This window comes from Kogia breviceps, chromosome 15 (genome assembly GCF_026419965.1).
Source record: "Kogia breviceps isolate mKogBre1 chromosome 15, mKogBre1 haplotype 1, whole genome shotgun sequence".
NCBI lineage: Eukaryota > Metazoa > Chordata > Mammalia > Artiodactyla > Physeteridae > Kogia > Kogia breviceps.
Genome location: NC_081324.1, coordinates 39,665,736 through 39,688,914, shown reverse-complemented (window position 1 = coordinate 39,688,914; position 23,179 = coordinate 39,665,736). Strand labels below are relative to the sequence as shown.

Below are 23,179 nucleotides of genomic sequence, written 5' to 3'. Positions count from 1 at the left end.
TCATAAAATACATTTGTCAAGCTTGTAATACTTCTAAAGAATTCAAGTTTAAGTAAGTTGTAGGCACGTGACTACTACACAGGATCCACAGTTTAAAAAAGTCCTTGAAATCCCACTGTGGAGGTTCAAAATCAAGTAACAGTCCTCTGAGAAGAAACAAAGGGACTGTCATATTTAAAAACATTATTTTCTTGTATTCCATGATGCTCTGATTTTAAAATAATGTTTAAAAGTTAAAATTTGAACCTGTGTCTATCAAACAGGCACCCGGGTAAAGCTCGGCAAACATGGGGAGGCCCGGGAGCCATTTCCAGCAATTTAGAGTTTTGAGGGAAACGGGCTGGGCTGGTGGGGACCAGCGCCACCTACCCGGTCCCTATCCACACCACTGCCCCAATGGAGAGCGCGGAAACTGGTCATCAGGATGTGGGAAATTGGTTTTCCCTCTGTTTGCCTTTGAGTTTGATTAGAAGCAGGTGCTGATAGTAAGCTAGGAGAGAGCCCTACCTAACCAGGCACAACCCTTAGATCGTGGTTTGGTTTAGCAATGACCAGTGGTTCCCGTCTCTGGCTGTGCAGGAGAATCACCTGTGGAACTCTGACAAACACGGAGGCCAGGATCACGCCTACAACCAGTTAAATCAGGTGCTGGAGGTGGGGCTGAAGAGGGGTGGGAGTTGTGGTTTAAGGCTTCCCAGGCAATGATTTTTTTCCCTGAGAACCCTGAGTAGGGTCAGTACCTTGGATGCTGGCAGCCAAAGTAATCGCAGGACTCAGGTCCTTTTCAGGGTGCAGCGGGACACCCTGGAAAGAGCCAGCACCCTGCAGGGGTCGGGGGCCAGCAGCAAATCCTGTCTAGATGCGGATTCACTAGCAGTTGGTAGAATTTTAGTAAGCTAGGAAGTTGAGTAAGGTAGGTTATTTTAGGAAGTTAAAATTCTAAATATGTTGAATTCCTAAATAGAGAGAAATACAGAATTAATATACTGAAAAATACTCTGATTGCTTTAATTAGTGCCCCAAAGTGAATTTTTTTATGAAGTCCCATCTGGGATTCCAGGACTGCAGATATAAACACCTATTAGAAGAGCGCCGCCTAGTGCCAGACACTTCATATTACATCCCCATGAAGCGCTTTAGAATAATGTTATGGAAATACAGAACTTTGGAGCTGGGGGGCTTTGGAGGTTTTCAGGATAAACCCTATATCTCTCAGATGATGGAGTTGAGGTCTAGAGAGATTAATTAGCATAACATCATCAACAAGAACTGGCTGACCATCAGCCGTGTGTGCTAATATGTAATCTCATTTCATGCTGACAACATGGAATCCAGGTTGGATGCATCTTCCATTTTACAAATGTGTAAACTGAGGCCCAGGAAGCTACGTATCTTGCCCTTTATTAGAATTAGGAAATGGTGGAGGCAACATGAAAGCCAGCTTCTCCCTGCGTCCAAGTCCTGTGAGTTTTCCTTGATGCTGTGCTGTCCTGAAAGCAGAAATCAGCAGAACCATTGATGTACCTTTTCTCGTGCCCTGGGAGCTCATCTGTCTTCTCGAAGCTAAGTATGCGCTAACTTTTAAGGTATGGCTCTGTTGTCCTTGTCCGTGAAACCTTCTCTACTTACTCAGGCTCATACCAACCCCATCCTTCTCTGAATTTGGGTATTTTATGAGCTCTATCCCATTCCGATTGGGCTTAATTGCTCTCTGCAAGCTTCATACCTCTTGCCTCTGTCACAAAGGCTTATACAGGAAAGCCATTCAGGAGGCGATGCCCCATGTGTATTCCTCCTGTGTGTCCCCTCCCTCGGTTAGGGGAGGAGCTGCTTCCCCTAGGGTCACTGTGAAGGGAGCCCTTGTTACTGACTCGTGATGCCACCCCAGGTCCCTGGGGGAAAAGCAGGATTAGATCGAGTCATTGAGGTGAGCAGGACGGTCGGTCCAGTCACTGCTGAGCCTGTGGAGTCCGTTTCTGGTTCATTTCGTCTCTGGCTCTGAGGTGCCTTGGGAAGGCTGTGTGCTTCCACTGGTATTTCATTGGATGTAAGTCCTGGAGATCATTATAGGACAGATGATTAAAATGACTGTTTTTCTTTTCATGGAGAAATTAGGAGTCTGCCAAATTTTTTAGAAGCTCAAAACCTGCTAATCTATTAAACCTTTCTTCATTCCTTTGGTTCCTCCTTATCTAAAAAATGGGAGAATGTGGAATGAGAGAGCTTGAGCATAGGTGAAATTGAGGCTACAAAGGCCCAGCAGTAATAAGGCTACTCCTGTACTGGTGGCTCATGAAGGCTTAGTTTTAAACCTTTAGTGTGGAAATCTGGAATGTAAACTTTGATGCTGGTGGGAAGGTGAAGGAATGGTGTAGAAGCTTATCCGTCCTATGTGTGGCATTAGATGGGAGATGAGGATGCAGAGAGCTTGCTACATAATGTCCTGGTGGGAAGATCCATCAGGAAGAACCACACAAAAGATCCTGTTTTAAGGGCCCTGGGTGGAGGATCCTCCCTCCTCTGAGAGCTACTGTTTGGGCTTGCAAATGTTAAGAGAGGCCCTTAAGCCTGATTTGTTTTAAAATTTATCTTAGGGAGCTTTTTCAGGAGTAGAGAGAGGTTAGTAATTATTCCAAGAATGGTTTTGAAAATTTGCATTGCAAATACTGCCGAATGTCAGCAGGGGACTCAAAACTTTGACACCTTGTTGGAGCTCTTTGTGCTGATTAAATTCTTGTCTCGAGTCTAGAATTGGCAGCTTATTCTCCTTAATTTTCATGCAGTAGTCAGTGTTGAAAGACTATTTCTTTGACAGTTGCCCTTGGGTAAAACTGGGCCTGGGCTTGTTATTTAGGGCGGACAGGTAAGTTGAAGAGAATATTAATAAGGCAGACTCCAAGGTCTACACTTAGTTCCAAGAATATCAACCTTATCAATCACTTTTCAATATTTACTGCGGGCTTTAGTGCATAATGGAAATTGGGGATTGGCAAATCCATTTCAGAGTTAAGAAGAGTAACTTTTAATGGTCTGATTAAAATAAGTTGAAATCCGTTTTTAAGACGAATTAGCTCTTCCAGGAGATAAGGTTTTAGTGATAGTCATGGTTTTTTCCCCTCTCTGGAGTTAACTTTGATTCAAGAACTCGCACCCCAGATTGTCAGAGCCCCTGCTGTGTTTTGCTTTAAGAAAGTAGTGTCTTTATTCCCGTCTTACCCCTAGGTACTTCATGCCTTTTTTTTTTCTTAGATTCCATATATATGTGGTAGCATACAGAATTTGTTTTTCTCTTTCTGACTTACTTCACTCTGTATGACAGACTCTAGGTCCATCCACCTCACTACGAATAACTCAATTTCGTAAACTAGATAGCTAGTGGGAAGCAGCCACATAGCACAGGGAGATCAGCTAGGTGGTTTGTGACCACCTAGAGGGGTGGGATAGGGAGGGTGGGAGGGAGGGAGATGCAAGAGGGAAGAGATATGGGAATATACGTATATGTATAACTGATTCACTTTGTTTTAAAGCAGAAACTAACACACCATTGTAAAGCAATTATACTCCAATAAAGATGTTAAAAAAAAAAAAAAGAAGTGTTGATGATCTTGTGCTTCCATGGTCTCCAGGGGGTAGTGAATGTATCCAGCAACACAGCAAAATCCGTCTTCACTCCCAATGGGCAAGTCACAAGTCACTGTCCTCCAAAACAAAACAAAAAAGCAAAACCAAAAAAAAACCCCCAAACCCAAACCAAACCTAGTGACCACTGATAATGGTTTGTAGCAAAAATTTGCCCTTGTGGGTAAGGTAATTTTTCTTTAATTTTTCATACATCCAATCTAGTTTTTCTGTACTTTTGGTTGAAATAAGTAGGCATTATTTGCAGTCACATTTTCAGATGGTAAAAATCTCTGATCTAATGGAATGGCTGTAGAATAGGCTTTCCTTCCTATTGCTTTTGTCAAAAGAATACCAAGTCAAGAGTGGGAAAATGCAGTTGAATAGGTCTAGAGATCTAATGTCCAGGCATGATGACTATAGTTAACAATATCGTATTGAATTAGTGAAATTTGCTGAGAGAGTAGATAACACGCACACAAACTGTGACTCTGTGAGGAGCTGATATGTTAATTAGCTTGACTAAGTAATCATTTCACTCTGTATGTGTGTATCACATCATCATGATGTATACCTTAAATATACACAATTTTTAATTTAAAAATATTTTTAAAAGTTCAGGAAGAGAGAATAATAAAGTAAATGGTACACGATATAAACAATTAATGGATCTGGGTAAAATGTATATGGGTAAACAAGAGTTCCTTGCACTATTTCTGCAACTTTTTTGTAATTTTGAAATTGTATCAAAATTAAAAGTTACCGTAAGATGCAAATATATATATACACACAGTGGGGAGGTGATGTACAAAGGTAAATTGAAATACTCAGACTTCAGTGGGAGAAATCTTTTGTTTCATGGTGGAACTCTAAGGTCAGATATGCAAGTGGATGCTTAGTTTGCAAGTGAAAGCCTTGTCCAGTATATAAAAAAAGGACTAGTTTATAGTCAAATGTATGATATGCCTATAGTTATTTCAGTGCTTTTTAAAAAACCCAACAACACTGCATTAAAAACACTTCAGCCTAAACTGTGTAATTCCCTTAGGAAGGTAATGCAGCTCTGGAATCTCCGAGCCCATTTACAGAGTACATGTGACCTGTAATTTCACTGTAATATCAAGTGAAAGGAAAGAATGGATGAGGGGTTTATTAAAAGACTACTCAGGGCAGCAGTGTTTAAGAGCTCTTTGTTTAAAAAGTCAGATGACTCTGCCAGGCAGGAATTATCTTTCAACTTCTTCCATGGCATTTTTGGCATCTTTGGCCAAAGGAAAGGACATGAACAAGCAGGCAAATAATCTACATGGGATTGTTTTCTCGGGGTGGTTGTCTCCAATGAGTAAGAACTTCTTTTTTAATAGAATTACATCTAGCTCTGGTTTGTAGAATGAATATATATTTTATATGTAAGAACTTCTCTTTAAAAGCAAGGCACATGTAACTAAATCAAGATTGACAGTCTTAGGAAGCCCTTAATGGAAGCAGAAGGTTCAGAGACACAGGATCCCAGATGGGGTGGACAGGAAGCTGAAAGGTGGATGGGGGGCTGGGGATGGGAGGGAGCTGGGAGGTCTTCCAGCTTCAGGTGATATGGTTAATGTTTTAGAAAATTCAGTGGTGACATCTTTCATGGATTAGAAAAAGAGTGGGAATCAGGCTGGATCAGCAGTTGCTATAATCCGAGAGAGACAATGGAAGCTGGACCTGAAGCAGTGATGAAGGGAAGAAAAGGTGAATTTGAGGCCTGTTTCAGAGGAAAATGGAGGGAATTAGATGACTCACTGGAGGTGAAGGATAAGGGAAGGAAAGGAGTTTGGAATAATAGATTCCAAACTTCTGTGGCTGAGATCTATAGGAAAACGTTTCATATTTATATAAAATAGAACAAAAATAGAAATAGCCCTTACCTAAAATGAAATGCACTCTATTTTCTATTCTGTTTTGTTTCCTGAAAAAATAAATTGCTGGTCTGGACTCACTAAATTGATTTCCTAACCCACTTGTGGTGTTTGAAAATGCAAGTGTGCAGTGAGCTCCAGTGTGTAGCCTGGGTGATTGAATGCTTTTAACAGGCCCCATTGGGACTCACTGCAGTAGGCAGGGTGAGGAGTGTCAAGTGTTGAGGGGGAAGCAGGTAAAACCCACCAGTCCTGCTCCCAGCAAAGCATCTGGGAGTTATCTGTGGAGTATGTTATTGTTCCTTTTAGAAGGTCCTTGGACTAAAAGATTTCCAGCTTCAAAAAAGAAAGGAAAATAAAAAGGAGTGAGGAAGAGAGAAGAGGAGAAATGATGAAGAGAAAAAGGATTGAAAACCATGTGGTTAGACTGTTGAGGCAAAGTTCTGAGCAGACCCAGACACAGGACTTCACTCCAGGCCACCTTCCACGTTGCTGCTAGAGTTCTTATTCTAAAAGCAGAGAGGGAGGAGTTCTGCCTGAGAGGGCATAAGCACACTGGAACTATCTCTCCTATTAAATGTGACTATAAACCTGGGAAAAAATATGTAAAGCAACTATTTGAGGACTTTGAAGAGTAAACGGTGGTGGACACATTGGAGAAGAAGACTAGAATTTGAAGATAGCATTGTGATGGTGCTTTTAACATTTTTCTTCTAGTATTTCCTGGTCAGGACTCAAATCAGCCCCAAACCCAAAAGTGGCCATCAATGTATTCAGAGAGAGTTCCAGAAGAGGCCTTCTATTTCCTGCTTGAGTAGGAGGAATAGGGACTCCAAACACTCAAGAGTGCAAAAGTCCCCCGGTGTTTCTTAGTCTTTTCTCTGTTATCTTGAACCCCTGCCCCCAGGTAATCCCATGGTAAGAACAGCTGTGATAATAATGTGAGAACAGCAGGGGCCTGCAGGCACCTAAAACTCTGAGGGAAGGAGGCATAAATTTTTGCTTTGATTGAGAGGAGTTGTAGTCACAAGAGGGTTGGGGTGAATTCCATTTGTATTTTTCCCTCTCTGTTTTCCCACTGCTTGGCCCCAGATGTGAACAGTCGCAAAAAGTCAGTGGCAGAGCAGGATAAATAATGGCCCAGCTCTCTGATTGAAAGACAAAGAAAGGGAGCCCCAAGAAACTAAAAGCAAGTATCAGGGAGATAATGGAAAAAGAGGAGCTCAGGAAAGTGACCTTCAAAGTTTTTAATGAGCCCCTGGGCTCACCACAAACTACATGCATGAATCTGATGCTAATCAGTATACCAAAGACTTTGAGAACTGAACAACAAGGTAGACCACTGCCCAGGTTCCAGACTAACCACTGGGTGGTAGACATGCAGGGCCAATTCAAATGGCACAACAAAGGACTTTGAAAATTGAACTGGTATTGGAACCACAGTCCATAAAAGGCAGGTCAGAACTTGTGGCTTAAAGGGAACAGGTTAAATTGCCTGCTTAAACAAAAATGTCAACATTTTCTCTAATACTTAAACAAAATCCAGAGTCTTATAATTTTCAAAATGTCCAGGATATAAGCCAAAATTAGTTGACATACAATAAACTAGGAAAATTTCAACTTGCATAGGAAAAGACAAATCAGTAGACCCCAGTGCCAGGGTGACATTGACTGAATTTGTCAAATTTTGTCAAATGCTTTAAAGCAGCTATTATAAAAAAAGGAAGTAAGGATGAACACTGTTGAAGTGAATGGAAAGATAGAAACTCTCAGAAAAGAAACAGAAGATATAAAGAAGAGCCAAATGAAAAATTTAGAAATGAAAAATACATTAGTCAAAATAAAAATCTTACTAGATGGGCTCAGTAGCAGAATGGAAATGGTGGACCTAAATTCAAATGTACCAATAATTATATTAAATGTAACTGGCCTGATCACAGTGATTAAAAGACAGAGATTATCAGAATGGATACAAAAAACAAGACCCAACTAAATGCTGCGTATAAGAAACCCACCTTAATTATAATGCTGTAGTTAGTTTAAAAGCAAAAGGATACAGAAATAAATATCATACAAACACTAATCAAAAGAAGGCCATATTAACATTAGAGAAAGTAGAGGCCAAAGAAAAGAAAATAGCAAGGAATAAAGAAGGACATTATAATGATAAAAGAGTTGATTCATCCAGAAATGGTAAACCTATAGCGCTTCAAAATACATGAAGCAAAAACTGAGAGAATTGAAATAAGAAATGGAAAATCCTCTGTTGTAGTTAAAGACTTCAACATTCCTTTTTTAGTAATCAGTAGAACTGGTAGACTGAAAATCAGCAAAGCTATAGTGGAACTAAACAGCACCATCAACCAACTAGTTCTAATTGACATTTTTAGAGTACTCTACCTAACTATAGCAGAATACATATTCTTTTCAAGTACATATAAAACATTCACCAAGGGCTTCCTTGGTGGCGCAGTGGTTGAGAGTCAGCCTGCTGATGTAGGGGACGCGGGTTCGTGCCCCGGTCCGGGAGGATCCTATATGCCGCGGAGCAGCTGGGCCCGTGAGCCATGGCCTCTGGGCCTGCGTGTCCGGAGCCTGTGCTCCGCAACTGGAGAGACCACACAGTGAGAGGCCCGGGTACCACAAAACAACAACAACAACAAAACAAAACATTCACCAAGATAGGTAATATCCTGGGTCATAAAAATAACAAATTTTAAAGAATTGAAATCATATGATATATTTTCTGGCCATAATGGAGTTAAACTATAAATCAATTTCAGAAGGGTAACAGGAATATCTCCAAATGCTTGGAAATTAAACAACATGCTTTTAAATAATCCATATGTTGAAGAGGAATTCTCAAATGGAAATTAGAAAATATTTTGAATGAGATTAAAATGAAAAACAAAAATCTGTGGGATGCAGTTGAAGCAATGCATGGAGAGAAATTTATAGTATTACACATTTCTATTAGAAAAAAAGAAAATAATCCATAATATAAACACCTGACTTAAGAAACTAGAATAAAAAAGGAAAAACAAACTCAATCAAGTAGAAGGAAAGAAATGGTAAAGATAAGCGTAAAAACTAATGAAATTGAAAACAGAGAAATAACAGAGTCGATATCAGTGAAACAAAATCTCATTCTTTGAAAAGGAAGATAATAAGCAACAATGACAAAGAAAAAGAGAAGACACTAATTGCCAACATCTGTAATGATAGAGGGGCTATCATGACAGACTCCACAGACATTAAATGAGTAATAAAAGAATACTCTGAACAACTCTAGGAATACAAAATTGATACTTAGATGAAATGGGCCAGTTTCGTAAAAACCACAGACTACCAAAATTCACCCAAGATGAAATAGATAACCTGACTAGCCTTATTATTATAAATGTTATTAACTATGACTATTAAATAAATTTGATTTGTAGTTAACAATCTTCTGAAAAAGGAATCTCCAGGCCCAGATGGTTTCCTGGTAATTCTGCCAAACATTTAAAGACAAAATAAAACCAATTTTACGTAATCTTTGCCAGAAAACATCAGAGGAGGGAATGCTTCCCATCTCATTTTATAGGACCAGCATTACCATGATATGAAACAAGACAGAGACAGGATACTACAGACCAATATGTCTCATGAACAAAGATGCTAAAATCCTCAGCAAAAGATCAACAAATCAAATTCAGCAATCTATAAAAAGAATAATGCACCATGGCCAAGAGGGAATTCAAGGCTGGTTCAGTATTTGAAACTCACTTTGTGTAACTCACCACATTATCAGTCTGAAGAAAAACCACTTGATAATATCAATTGATATAGAAAAAGCATTTGACAAAATTCAGCATCCATTTATGATTTAAAAAAAACTTCTTAACAAACTAGACATTGGGGGGATTGTCTTCACCTTGATAAAGGGCAATGTGCAAAAACCTATAGCTAACATCATAATTAATGGTGAAAGACTTACATGCTTTCCCCCTAATACTGAGAAAAGGCAAAGTTGTCCACTCCTACCACCCCTATTGAAATACTTAACCAGTGCAATAAGGCAAAGAGGAATAAAGGGTGGGGTGGGGTGGGGTGGGGGGAATATAGGTTGGGAAGGAAGAAATAAAATTGTTTTAGGTCACAAACATCATTATTGGCTATGTAGAAAACCTCAGAGGATCTACAAAAACATAACCCCCCAAACCTCTAGAATTAATAAGTTTAACAAAGTTACAGAATACAAAGTCAAAACAACAAAAAAATTATTTTTATTCCTATATACTAATAATAAATAGTTGGGAATGGAGAAGTTTTAAAAATATTTCCAGTAGCTCCAAAAAATATGAAATACTTATAAATTTAGCAAAAAGCCATATACAGAATCTTTAGTTAAAAACTACAAAACACTCATGAAAATAGAGAAGATCTAAATGATGACATAATAGGATCATGGGTTATAAGACTGAATGTAGTAAAGATGTCATTCTCCCAAAATTTTTCTGTAGATTTAATGCATTTCCCATAATACTTCCTGAAAGATTTTTTGCAGATTTAGAAAAACTGCTTCTAAAATTTACATGAAAAGGCCAAAGGACAAGAATAGCCAAAACAATTTTTAAAAGGAAGAATGAAATTGTAGGAGTCATACTACCTGATTTTAAAACTTCTTATGAAGCTACAATAATCAAGATACTTGGTGTTGGCAAAAGGATAGACAGATAGATCAGTGGAACAGAATAGAGAATCCAGAAATAGACCCATGCAAACATAGCCAATTGATTTTTGGCAAATTTGCAAAAGCAAATAAAGATAGGATAGTCTCTTCAAACAATGGTATTAGATCCATTGGACATCTATGTGAAAAAAAAAGAATATCTAAACCTCACAATTTATATGAAAAATATCTCAAAATGGAGCATATATCTAAATATAAAAAGTAAAACAAAAAATTTTTAGAAAAAATAATTGTGACTGAGTTGGGCAGAGGGCTCTCCCCCACTGTGTGTCTTGGAGAGTCTTTCATTGCGTGCTTCTGTCCAGTAGATATTGATGTGACTTCAGTGACGTACTTGATATGACTAACGTTTATTGAGCACCTACTCTGAGTTAGGCATTGTTCTAACTCAATCCCTACAACACTCCTGAAAAGTAGGTATTTTTGAGATGAGGGAACTGAAGCACAGAAAATTAATAAAAATGCCTCAAGTAAATTCCATGATCAGCATAACAGCAAAGGCCCTGGTCTCTTTTTAGACCTGTGCTATTGTTACCCACCACTGTGTTCTGACATTCTGATCCTCCTCATCCTTCTTAGAAATGGAAATCACTAATTTTCGTGGTTCCTGTGACTCAGACCACCTACTTTTCTTTTTTCTTTTTTTTTTTCCCCTGGGTGAGTTTTATTCACAGGCCCTCATTTACATTGGTGGTATTTTGCTGTGGAAGCTTAGTGAGACATTAACCCACTTAAATCTATTTAGTGCCATCTTGTGTCTGCAGTGGGTTTTGCAGGATGGAGTGCTTTAGCTTTAGGGCTAGTGTGCAAAAGATCTAGGCTGAAAGCTTTTGACTGTCACAATATTATGACAAATCAGTATGATCAGAAAGTTGAATTCCATTAGACGTGGACTTTCTGGTGACTTTCTTCCTCCAAAGTGGGCAGTTAATAGAACCTTGAAGGGAAACATCATAGAGCGAAAACATAGAAATTCTTACTTTGACTCCCTTTTTGTAGTGGTGCCTTGGCTTGCTGGGCTTTCTGCAGTACCAGAGGCCCTGAGCAGTTAGGGAGGAGACTTTCATTCCTGGCTTTTCAGCCTTGGGGGGAGGGTTTCCCCAAGGAATGCACCTTCCAGAGGCTGAACAGTCTACATTGACTCCCCTGTGCCATTTAGCTGATTTAGAAGATGCTAAATATGCCTTGGATTTGCTTCCTCAGCAGTGGAACTTGAATGGGAAAAGGACTGTGGTACAAAGTCCTCTTCCCTGGAGATTTGCCAGTTTGTTTTGGAAGAGAGAGGAGGAAAGAAAAAGGGAAAGGAAAAAATGGGCAGAATGTGCTGAATTCTCAGAACTCTTTCATGAAGTGGGTGCTGTATCTTTCTGAGGGAGGGAGGGGTATGCCAAGAGGGATGGGCTAGTAAAAAAATTCTAAAAACCAAGAGAAGCACCTAACACTCTACATTATACACTCTTATTTGGTTTCTTTTTGTATATTTCTTTACTTTCCAATTATAAAATTAATAGATGCTCATAATGAAAATCAGGGAAAAGTAGAAAAAAATACATCCAAAGAACATATAACCAATCATAGTGCTTAATATATCATGGGTTTCCCTTTCCTTCTATGCTTGAGATTTTACTGTTTTACTGAATTACATAATCGTTATAAGTTTCTACTTTTTAATTATTTTATCAGAAATGGTTCACAGGTTAGGACATAGCTTTGATAAATTGCTGTGTATGCTGAGTTCTAGATCTGATACATATTTAGATTTCAGTTGATATTTTGATGTTATAGATGACACTCCATTGAGTATCTTTGCTTCATCCTTTTTTTCCCCCCTTTAACTTAGGGTTATTTCCTTAGGATAGATTCCCGAAATCACATTGGCTTGGGAAGAGCTTAGAGAGGACTTCCAGGCTCTGAGTACAGACATGTAGGAGCCCGCCTGCCCTGGCTGGAGGGGGACTCCACCACTTGGTAGTGATGGGATTTGGGGGCACATTCCTTTACTTTTCAGAGCTTCAGTTTTTCCCTCTGTCAGATGGGAGTTATAATACCTACCTCACAGCAGGGCTGTTGTATTAATAACACGTATAAAGTCCCACCCTCGGACCTTGGGACATGGTAGACACTAAATGGTAACTATTTTTAAAACAATTATAACACTAAATACCCTTATTATAGGACTTGAACCAACTTGCCCCACCACCAGGAATGTATGAAGTTACTTGTTTAACCTCTCCAGCAATTGATAACCTAATCATTTCTTTAAAAAATATCTTTCATGATTTAAGTGAAAATTCTACCTCATTATTGTTTTAATTTGCATTTTTATTACAGTAAGAATGAACAACTTTGTTATTGTAAACCAGCTTGTCATCTCTCTTATGAAATGCTTTTAGTTTTTTTCTATTGGCATTTAGTATTTTCTTATCAACTTGTATGAATTGTTTATACAATAAATCATTTAAGCCTTTATCATATTTGCTGTCATATCATTTATCTAGTATTATATTTTTATATCAAACTTTGATTTTCTTTATGTTACATACTTATTTCTCATTAAGATGAGAAAGTGGGCTTCCCTGGTGGCGCAGTGGTTGAGAATCCGCCTGCTGATGCAGGAGACACGGGTTCGTGCCCTGGTCTGGGAAGATCCCACATGCCGCGGAGCGGCTGGGCCCGTGAGCCATGGCCGCTGAGCCTGGGCGTCCGGAGCCTGTGCTCCGCAATGGGAGAGGCCACAACAGTGAGGCCCGCATACCACAAAAAAAAAAAAAAAAAAGAAGATGAGAAAGTGGTTATAATTGTGATCTCTTCATTATAAATTCTATAGATGAGTTTTTTATTGGGTCTATAATATTTCTTGCAAATAATGACAGTATTATGTATTCATTTCTAAACATCCTACCTTTAATTATTTTTCATGTCTTGTTAAATTTGCTTGAAACTCTGTAGCATGGTATTAAATAATCATGGGATTAATGGGCATCATTTTAAAATTATTTCTGATTTTAATAGGAGTATCTCCAGTGTTTCACCACTAAATAGAATATGAAACTGTTATTTTCAAAAATGTACAGTTGATTGTGTCAAGAATATGTTCAATTAATTGTTTAAAATTTTGAGTTTTTACTTCTAAAATATAGCAGAGAGAGGAACACTCCCAAACTCATTCTACGAGGCCACCATCACTCTGATACCCAAACCAGACAAAGATGTCACAAAAAAAGAAAACTACAGACCAATATCACTGATGAACATAGTAGCAAAAATCCTCAACAAAATACTAGCAAATAGGGCTTCCCTGGTGGCGCAGTGGTTGAGAATCTGCCTGCCGGTGCAGGAGACGCGGGTTCGTGCCCCGGTCTGGGAAGATCCCACATGCCGCGGAGCGGCTGGGCCCGTGAGCCATGGCCGCTGAGCCTGCGCATCCGGAGCCTGTGCTCTGCAACGGGAGAGGCCACAACAGTGAGAGGCCCGCGTACCACAAAAAAAAAAAAAAAAAAAAAAATACTAGCAAATAGAATCCAACAGCACATTAAAAGGATCATACACCATGATCAAATGGGCTTTATCCCAGGAATGCAAGTATTCTACAATATATACAAATCAATCAATGTGGTAAACCATATTAACAAATTGAAGGAGGAAAACCATATGATCACCTCAATAGATGCAGAAAAAGCTTTTGACAAAATTCAACACCTGTTTATGATAAAAACTCTCCAGAAAGTAGGCATAGAGGGAACTTACCCCAACATATGACAAACCCACAGCAAACATCATTCTCAGTGGTGAAAAACTGAAACCATTTCCACTAAGATCAGGAACAAGACAAGGTTGCCCACTTTCACCACTATTATTCAACATAGTTTTGGAAGTTGTAGCCACAGTAATCAGAGAAGAAAAAGAAATAAAAGGAATCCAAATCAGAAAAGAGGAAGTAAAACTGTCACTGTTTGCAGATGACATGATACTATACATAGAGAATCCCAAAGATGCTACCAAAAAATGACTAGAGCTAATCAATGAATCTGGTAAAGTAGCAGGAACTAAAATTAACGCACAGAAATCTCTTGCATTCCTATACACTAATGATGAAAATTCTGACAGAGAAATTAAGGAAACACCATTGCAACAAAAAGAATAAAATACCTAGGAATAATCCTACCTAAGGAGACAAAAGACCTGTATGCAGAAAACTATAAGACACTGATGAAAGAAATTAAAGATGATACAAACATATGGAGAGATATACCATGTTCTTGGATTGGAAGAATCAATGTTGTGAAAATGAATATACTACCCAAAGCAATCTACAGATTCGTGCAATCCCTATCAAACTACCAATGGCATTTTTCACAGAACTAGAACAAAAAACTTCACAAATAGTATGGAAACACAAAAGACCCCGAATAGCCCAAGCAATCTTAAGAAAGAAAAACAGAGCTGGAGGTATCAGGCTCCCTGACTTCAGACTATACTACAGAGCTACAGTAATCAAGACAGTATGGTACTGGCACAAAAACAGAAATATAGATCAATGAAACAGGACAGAAAGCCCAGAGATAAACCCAAACATATATGGTCACCTTATCTTTGATAAAGGAGGCAAGAATATACAGAGGAGAAAATACAGCCTCTTTGATAAGTGGTGCTGGGAAAACTGGACAGCTACATGTAAAAGAATGAAATTATAACACTCCCTAACACCATGCACAAAAATAAACTCAAAGTGGATTAAAGACCTAAATGTAAGGCCAGACACTATCAAACTCTTAGAGGAGAACATAGGCAGAACACTCCATGACATAAATCACAGCAAGATCCTTTTTGACCCACCTTCTAGAGAAATGGAAATAAAAACAAAAATAAACAAATGGGACCTAATGAAACTTAAAAGCTTTGCAGAGCAAAGGAAACCATAAACAAGACAAAAAGACAACCCTCAGAACTGGAGAAAATATTTGCAAATGAAGCAACTGACAAAGGATTAATCTCCAAAATATATAAGCAGCTCATGCAGCTCAATATCAAAAAAGCAACCCAATCCAAAAATGGGCAGAAGATCTAAACAGACAGTTCTCCAAAGAAGATATGCAAATGGCCAACAAACACATGTAAGGATACTCAACATCACTAATCATTAGAGAAATGCAAATCAAAACTATAATGAGGTATCACCTCACACCGGTCAGAATGGCCATCATCAAAAAATCTACAAACAATAAATGCTGGAGAGGGTGTGGAGAAAAGGGAACCCTCTTCCAGTGTTGGTGGGAATGTAAATTGATACAGCCACTATGGAGAACAGTATGGAGGTTCCTTAAAAACTACAAATAGAACTACCATACGACCCATCAATCCCATGCTGGGTATATAACCTGAGAAAACCATAATTCAAAAAGATACATGCACCGCAATGCTCACTGCAGCACTATTTACAATAGCCAGGACATGGAACCAACCCAAATATCCATCAACAGATGAATGGATAAAGAAGATGTGGCACATATATACAATGGAATATTACTCAGCCATAAAAATAAACCAAATTGAGCTATTTGTAGTGAGGTGGATGGACCTAGAGACTGTCATACAGAGTGAAGTAAGTCAGAGAGAGAAAAACAAATACCGTATGCTAACAATAATATATGGAATCTAAAAAAAAAATGGTTCTGTAGAACCTAAGGGCAGGACAGGAATAAAGATGCAGATGTAGAGAATGGACTTGAGGACACGGGGAGGGGGAAGGGTAAGCTGGGACAAAGTGAGAGAGTGGCATGGACCTATATACACTACCAAATGTAAAATAGATAGCTAATGGGAAGCAGCCACATAGTACAGGGAGATCAGCTCTGTGCTTTGTGTCCACCTAGAGGGGTGGGATAGGGAAGGTGGGAGGGAGATGCAAGAGGGAGGAGATACGGGGATATATGTTTATATATAGCTGATTCATTTTGTTATACAGCAGAAACTAACACATCACTGTAAAGCAGTTATACTCCAATAAAGATGTTAAAAAATAAATAAATAAATAAAATCAAAAAATTTTTGAGTTTTCCCATATTTCGGAGCATACTTTTTCTCAGAATGATGATGTGGTTTTGTCATTTGATCTTTTGTTGGATAGTATAATAGTGAGTTTTCTAACATAACACATATATTTGTATGCTTGGAATTAGTGTACACTCGCTATTTTGTGCTTTGCTCTTTTCAGTCATCACCATTTTATCTGGACTGTTCCTACAACCTACGTATAAAGTTGTATGTATGTGTGTGTGTAAAGCATAAAAGAAAGAATGTAAGAAAACATATCAACATGTTAAGAATAATTCTTTAAACTATGAGATTATGAATTATTTTCAGTTTACACCTCTTGTTGTCAGTTTTCTAAAATAAGATATCCTAATATTACCAGAAAAAAAAGTGTTACCTAAAAATGCCAATGCCATGCCAATTAATTATGGCTGCAGTAAGATTTAGGAGGTCAGACCTGATTGAAGGAAACCTATTTACTTAGAGTATGTAACTTCTGTTTATTCGTATTCTAGAATCCAAATTATTTTGATACCAAGGGAACTGAAAAAATAGAGTTAATATTTGTTTTTTAAAAAAGTAATAACGTGGCTTATTTTTTTTGTTTTGTTTTGGGTTTTTTTGGTGAATAATGACAATCTGTGGTGACTATATTTTTCTTAACTAAGAATTTAGGACTTGGTATCAACAATTTTTTTTTTTTTTTAATTTTTGTGGTACGTGGGCCTCTCACTGTTGTGGCCTCTCCCGTTGCAGAGCACAGGCTCCGGACGCGCAGGCTCAGTGGCCATGGCTCACGGGCCCAGCCGCTCCACGGCATGTGGGATCTTCCCGGACCGGGGCACGAACCCGTGTCTCCTGCATCAGCAGGCGGACTCTCAACCACTGCGCCACCAGGGAAGCCCTCAACAATTTTTTTTATGATTTCTTTTTTTAAAAAAAAATTTTTATTGCAGTAAAAGTCACATAATATAAAACATACTATTTTAACCATATTTAAATGTACTCAGTGGCACTAAGTACATTCACATTGTTGTTCAACTCTCACCATCATCCATCTCCAGAATTTTTCACCTTCCTAAGCTGAAACTCTGTCCCCATTAAACACTAACGTCCCCATTCCCCCTCCCCACTCCCACCGTCTGTTTTCATGATTTCTGAGATTTTAAAACCTGAAAGTCTTTAAAAGGATTACAAATAATATTTAAATACATATTTATCCCTTATCTTAAGGGTTCAAATTGTATTGGCTCAGAATGGTTCCGTAGCGTCTGGGACCTGCCTGACCATAGGCTGGGGCACCAGACAAGTTGTTTTTAGAAACCTCACGCACCCTTTTGGCCCCAGCGGGAGGCCACGACCCAGACGCCATCTCATGGATATCTCTGCCTCGTCTGGGACTACATACAGATATAGAATCGTTAAAAACATGCATTTATACATCAAGGCACAGAGAAACAACAATCACTGGATTTGGTGCCTTAATTGCATCTTCCAGACACCAGGATAACCCTTATTTCTTCTGGAGTGATCAACACTTTCTGCAATGAGATTGCGCTAATTTCAGAGCTCAGGGATTCTCTGCAGGTTTAGTTCTTATCATACAGTGTACTTAAAGTGTGAAAATCTCACTTGACATTATGATCGTTGGAGGTTATATTTACATATAAACCATAACGTCTCCTTGCTTCTTTTTCTCTTCTCTTCTGTAGCTTTGGGCCAGATTATGTTGTATGTGGATGGGATGAATGGAGTAATAAACCACAATGAAACCATTCAGTGGCTGTACACGCTCATTGGGTCAAAGGTAAGAGGAGGTTATGATTGAACATTTTATTCAGTTTGCATATTATACGCCTATCTTTTTACCCTGTTACCCTCTCTGAGATGGTTTTGCAGAAAGAAGTCCTATTGAGCTTTGTTCCTGCCCTGTCACAGTACAAATAAGGACTACTGTTTTATAGATTAAAAAAAAAAACAAAAAACTCAAATTGCAAAGAGCTTTTGAATTTTTAATGTATTTTAATTTTTTCCTTTTAAGCATTAATCAAATGCTTTTGGCACCTCTGGTTTTTATTTTTTAAATTTATTTATTTTATTTTATTTATTTATTTTTTTAACATCTTTATTGGAGTATAACTGTTTTATAATAGTGTGTTAGTTTCTCCTTTACAACAAAGTGAATCAGTTATACATATACATATGTTCCCATATCTCTTCCCTCTTGCGTCACCCTCCCTCCCACCCTCCCTATCCCACCCCTCTAGGTGGTCACAAAGCACAGAGGTGGTCTCCCTGTGCTATGCAGCAGCTTCCCACTAGCTATCTAATTTACATTTGGTAGTGTATGTATGTCCATGCCACTCTCTCAGTTGGTCACAGCTTACCCTTCCCCCTCCCCATATCCTCAAGTCCATGCTCTAGTATGTCTGTGTTTTATTCCCATCCTATCACTAATCTCTTCATGACATTTTTTTCTTAGATTCCATATATATGTGTTAGCATACGGTATTTGTTTTTCTCCTTCTGCCTCTGTATGACAGACTCCAGGTCTATCCACCTCATTACAAATAACTCAGTTTCATTTCTTTTTATGGCTGAGTAATATTCCATTGTATATATGTGACATATCTTCTTTATCCATTCATCTGTTGATGACACTTAGGTTGCTTCCATGTCCTGGCTATCGTAAATAGAGCTGCAAGGAACATTTTGGTACACGACTCTTTTTGAACTATGGTTTTCTCAGGGTATATGCCCAGTAGTGAGATTGCAGGGCCGTATGGTAGTTCTATTTGTAGTTTTTTAAGGAACCTCCATACCGTTCTCCATAGCGGCTGTATCAATTTACATTCCCACCAGCAGTGCAAGAGGGTTCCCTTTTCTCCACACCCTCTCCAGCATTTATTGTTTCTAGAGTTTTTGATGATGGCCAATCTGACCGGTGTGAGATGATATCTCATTGTAGTTTTGATTTGCATTTCTCTAATGATTAATGATGTTGAGCATTCTTTCATGTGTTTGTTGGTACCCTGTATATCTTCTTTGGAGAAATGTCTATTTAGTTCTTCTGCACATTTTTGGATTGGGTTTTTTTTGTTGTTGTTATTGAGCTGCATGAGTTGCTTATATATTTTGGAGATTAATCCTTTGTCAGTTGCTTCATTTGCAAATATTTTCTCCCATTCTGAGGGTTGTCTTTTGGTCTTGTTTATGGTATCCTTTGCTGTGCAAAAGATTTTAAGTTTCATTAGGTCCCATTTGTTTATTTTTGTTTTTATTTCCATTTCTCTAGGAGATGGGTCAAAAAGGATCTTGCTGTGATTTATATCATAGTGTTCTGCCTGTATTTTCCTCTAAGAGTTTGATAGTGTCTGGCCTTACATTTAGGTCTTTAACCCATTTTGAGTTTATTTTTGTGTGTGGTGTTAGGGAGCATTCTAATTTCATACTTTTACATGTAGCTGTCCAGTTTTCCCAGCACCACTTATTGAAGAGGCTGTCTTTTCTCCACTGTATATCCTTCCCTCCTTTATCAAAGATAAGGTGACCATATGTGTTTGGGTTTATCTCTGGGCTTTCTATCCTGTTCCATTGATCTATATTTCTGTTTTTGTGGCACTTCTGGTTTTTAATGTTTAATTAAAACATTATGCCATGGATAGAGTATTAATGTTACCTGCTGTATTTCATGTTTAATACTTTCAGTTACTTAAGTACATACTTATATGTTATACATACGTATATGCATATTCTTATATATAGATGAATGAATTTGAGATTGCCTTTCAACTCTGCCATCAATTATAAAAGTGACCAACATTTATTAACAATTTACCTAGGCACCAGGCACCATAGTAGGTGCTTTTCAAGCATTATCACCTTTAATCCACGTAAGACCACTCTAAGGTAAATAATGCTATCCCCATTTTGTAGTTGAGGAAATAGTGCTTGGTTATGAGAATCTATCTAATTTCCCTCACGGATCTTGGCCCACATCTGGCTGGCTGTGCCTCGGCTGTGAGTGCCCACACTCTGGGGGTGCTGCCTAAAGGAGGAAGATCCACCCAGTTACCCAAGGGGCGCTGGAAACTGAGTGAGGCTCTGATGTGGTCTTCTCTGGATTCAGGTGGGACCGAGAGGTACCTGGCTGGGGGCGGGGTGGGGTCGATTTGGAGGGAGTAAGAAGGGATCCTGTCCTGAGCAGATGCTACTGAACCCAGGATGAAGTATGGTCAGCTTGTGGGGTGAGGCACCATGGCAGAGACCACGGTGACTAGAGGAGGCAATGGGGTCAGGCAGGGAGGGCATCGAAGGCCTGGGTGGGGACTTTGATCACAGAAACAACATAGCTTCCCAGGGGTCCCTGCAGAACCTGTGGTTATCCCAGACTTCCCCATCCCTATGTTCACTTCCACCCCCAGTTGGGTGAGCCTGCCAAGGCTGGCAGGCACCAGTGCCATGCTCTCAGCAATGAGTCACATCCCTTGGCCTTGCTTCTCAAAGTACCTGCTTCCTAAGGATGCTGCTATATTTCAGGAGCACTCAGCCTTGATTTGACTTTATGACAAGAATAGATCTAGTTGAGGCTGTATCTTCCTTCCAGATTTGGTGATGGTGCCCTTGTGTGGGTGGGAGGACCTTTCCCCTATGGATGGCTTTGGTTTGCAGTACCCACTGGGTCCCAGGTCCTTGGTTGCCCTTACATCCTCCTCTCAATTTTCCTTTCCCCAATATTATTGATGATAGAATCCCCCAGTCCCGTTTTATAATAGAAACAGCCATGGTTTCTCTTAGGAGACTGAAAATCTATTCTTCTTTTTAAAAATTTGGCTCTGTTTTCTATGGAAAATGGATATGGCTCTATTTACAAACTGCTGTAGGTGACCTTACAAGCTGAGTGGAATGCTGGGCCTAATAGGCTGGTTTAGTCAGGCTAAGGGAAGATGTATATCTCATATCCTGTTTCAGTATTTTCTGATTTTTCTGTCTTTCTGCTGGGAGCCTTCCCTAACCTTCATGTTCATTTGGAAGCTGCTCCCTCCCCTGTGCTCTCTGCATGGTCTCGAGGACCCCAAAAGCTAGGGAGATGGGAGAGTTTGCAATAAAAACTGACTTTATTATGGTCATGATAAAACGCCAACAAGCAGCCCTATTTCCAAAAGGGAATAAAACCTAGCAGCTATGCTTGTGATAGGAAAAGTGACAACCTTTTCGCTTATCACCAGGAAGGGCATAGAGGGGGGGCAAGGTCCCAGTGGTGTGAGTGGGAGGGGAGAGAGGATGGCAAAGGCAGGAAGAAGAGGAGAGAGAGAGGGGAAAGGGTGAGAGGAGAGACCATGGGCTAGGAAGAAAAAGCAGAGATGAGAAAAAGGAAGTGGGCCTAACAGAAGTGCCTCTGTCCACTCAGTAGATGGGAGGAAGGCTCAGAGCCTTCAGTGTTGCAACAGCATCCTGTCAGTTTTTCTTTGGAATCATTCTGCAAGGTAAAGGAATGCACAGGGACATCCTTATTGACTTCTAAATACCATGGAGAAATCACAAAATTAAAAGTCCTCAAGAATGAGTCTGTAGGAATTATGCTTCCCTCACTTCTTTCTTTGTGTAGCACACACAGCGTTTGGGACCTTGGGCATCTCTCCTCGGGGCCTCTGTCTCCCCAGCCTCTTCCCCAGCCACCTGGGGCACCAGCCCCTCCTCCAGCCACTTGGGGTATCAGCATCAGATTAGTGCTGGTTTCTTTCTCCATCCTTCATTTTCCAGAAGGAAGGTCCACAGTAGTCTCCAGCTCTTGTGTTCAATACCAGGCCAGTCACCCTGAGGAAAAGAAAATAGAGTCAAGGGTCAACCTAAGCCTTGGAGCTTATGGCGTTGTTAGAAAGGGGACCGTGGGTGATGCTCGCAGCCCATGTCCACTCTGTGATGTCAGAGGAAGGTCTCACCTGACCCTGCAGGGGGTATTCGGTTCCAGGCTAGTGGCTGAAAGGCAGCAGTGGTAGCAGCCACCGAGTTTATCTTCAGTGCAGTTCTAATGAGATCACTTGTCTTTACAAAACCAGTATGGTGGTCTCAACACTCCCCCTCACCCCCATGACTGGACAGTGAAGAATCTGCGAAGACGAATGGATGCACCAACATGAAACCCTTAGGTTTTGAGAAGGAAGCCTTGGGCCCCTCCTTCAACATTCAGATTGGTCAGTATAGCCACAGTGGTTTTCCTGGTTCAAATTAAATTAAGAAATCAGGAAAGCCAGGAGTCCTAGGGTTTTCTTTTGATGAAGATTTCTCGGAACCTAAAGAACAGGAGCCATGAGGTCCTGTTGTTTTCACCTTAAACAGGCATGGAGTTGACAATGGAAACCTGGGTTAGAGAAACTTTGTCATTCTATTTTCATAATTCTTCATTTTCCTTCCATGAAAGGCAACAGATGTGAGTCTGCCAGAGGGCCATTATGCAATATTTGCGTCTTTTTGTGTGTGTGTGTGTGTGTGTGTGTGTGTGTGTGTGTGTGTGTGTGTGTGGTATGCGGGCCTCTCACTGTTGTGGCCTCTCCCGTTGCGGAGCACAGGCTCTGGACGCACAGGCTCAGCGGCCATGGCTCACCGGCCCAGCCGCTCCGCGGCATGTGGGATCCTCCCGGACCGGGGCACGAACCCGTGTCCCCTGCATCGACAGGTGGACTCTCAACCACTGCGCCACCAGGGAAGCCCTTGGTGAATGTTTTATATGTACTTGAAAAGAATACATATTCTGCTATAGTTAGGTAGAGTGTTTTCAATAACATGTTTCATTCTATTTACAAAAATCCATCTTTAAACTTCCCAGTCAGAGGTAAGAAGCAGATGCTCACCCCATGGCTTAACACACTGTATGGATTTTTTTTCTTTTAGT

The 23,179-nt window shown here is 39.7% G+C and overlaps 1 protein-coding gene across 7 annotated transcripts in view; it reads left to right on the top strand.

Moving 5' to 3' along the window:
- Nucleotides 1–23,179, top strand: part of FHOD3 (formin homology 2 domain containing 3) — a 507,955-nt gene that overhangs the window by 274,857 nt on the left and 209,919 nt on the right. For all 7 annotated transcript variants that reach the window (XM_059041316.2, XM_067016011.1, XM_067016010.1 and 4 more), the window contains exon 6: nucleotides 18,000–18,094. In XM_059041316.2, coding sequence (XP_058897299.1) covers nucleotides 18,000–18,094 — 95 coding nt within the window. The remainder of the gene's footprint in view (nucleotides 1–17,999; nucleotides 18,095–23,179) is intronic.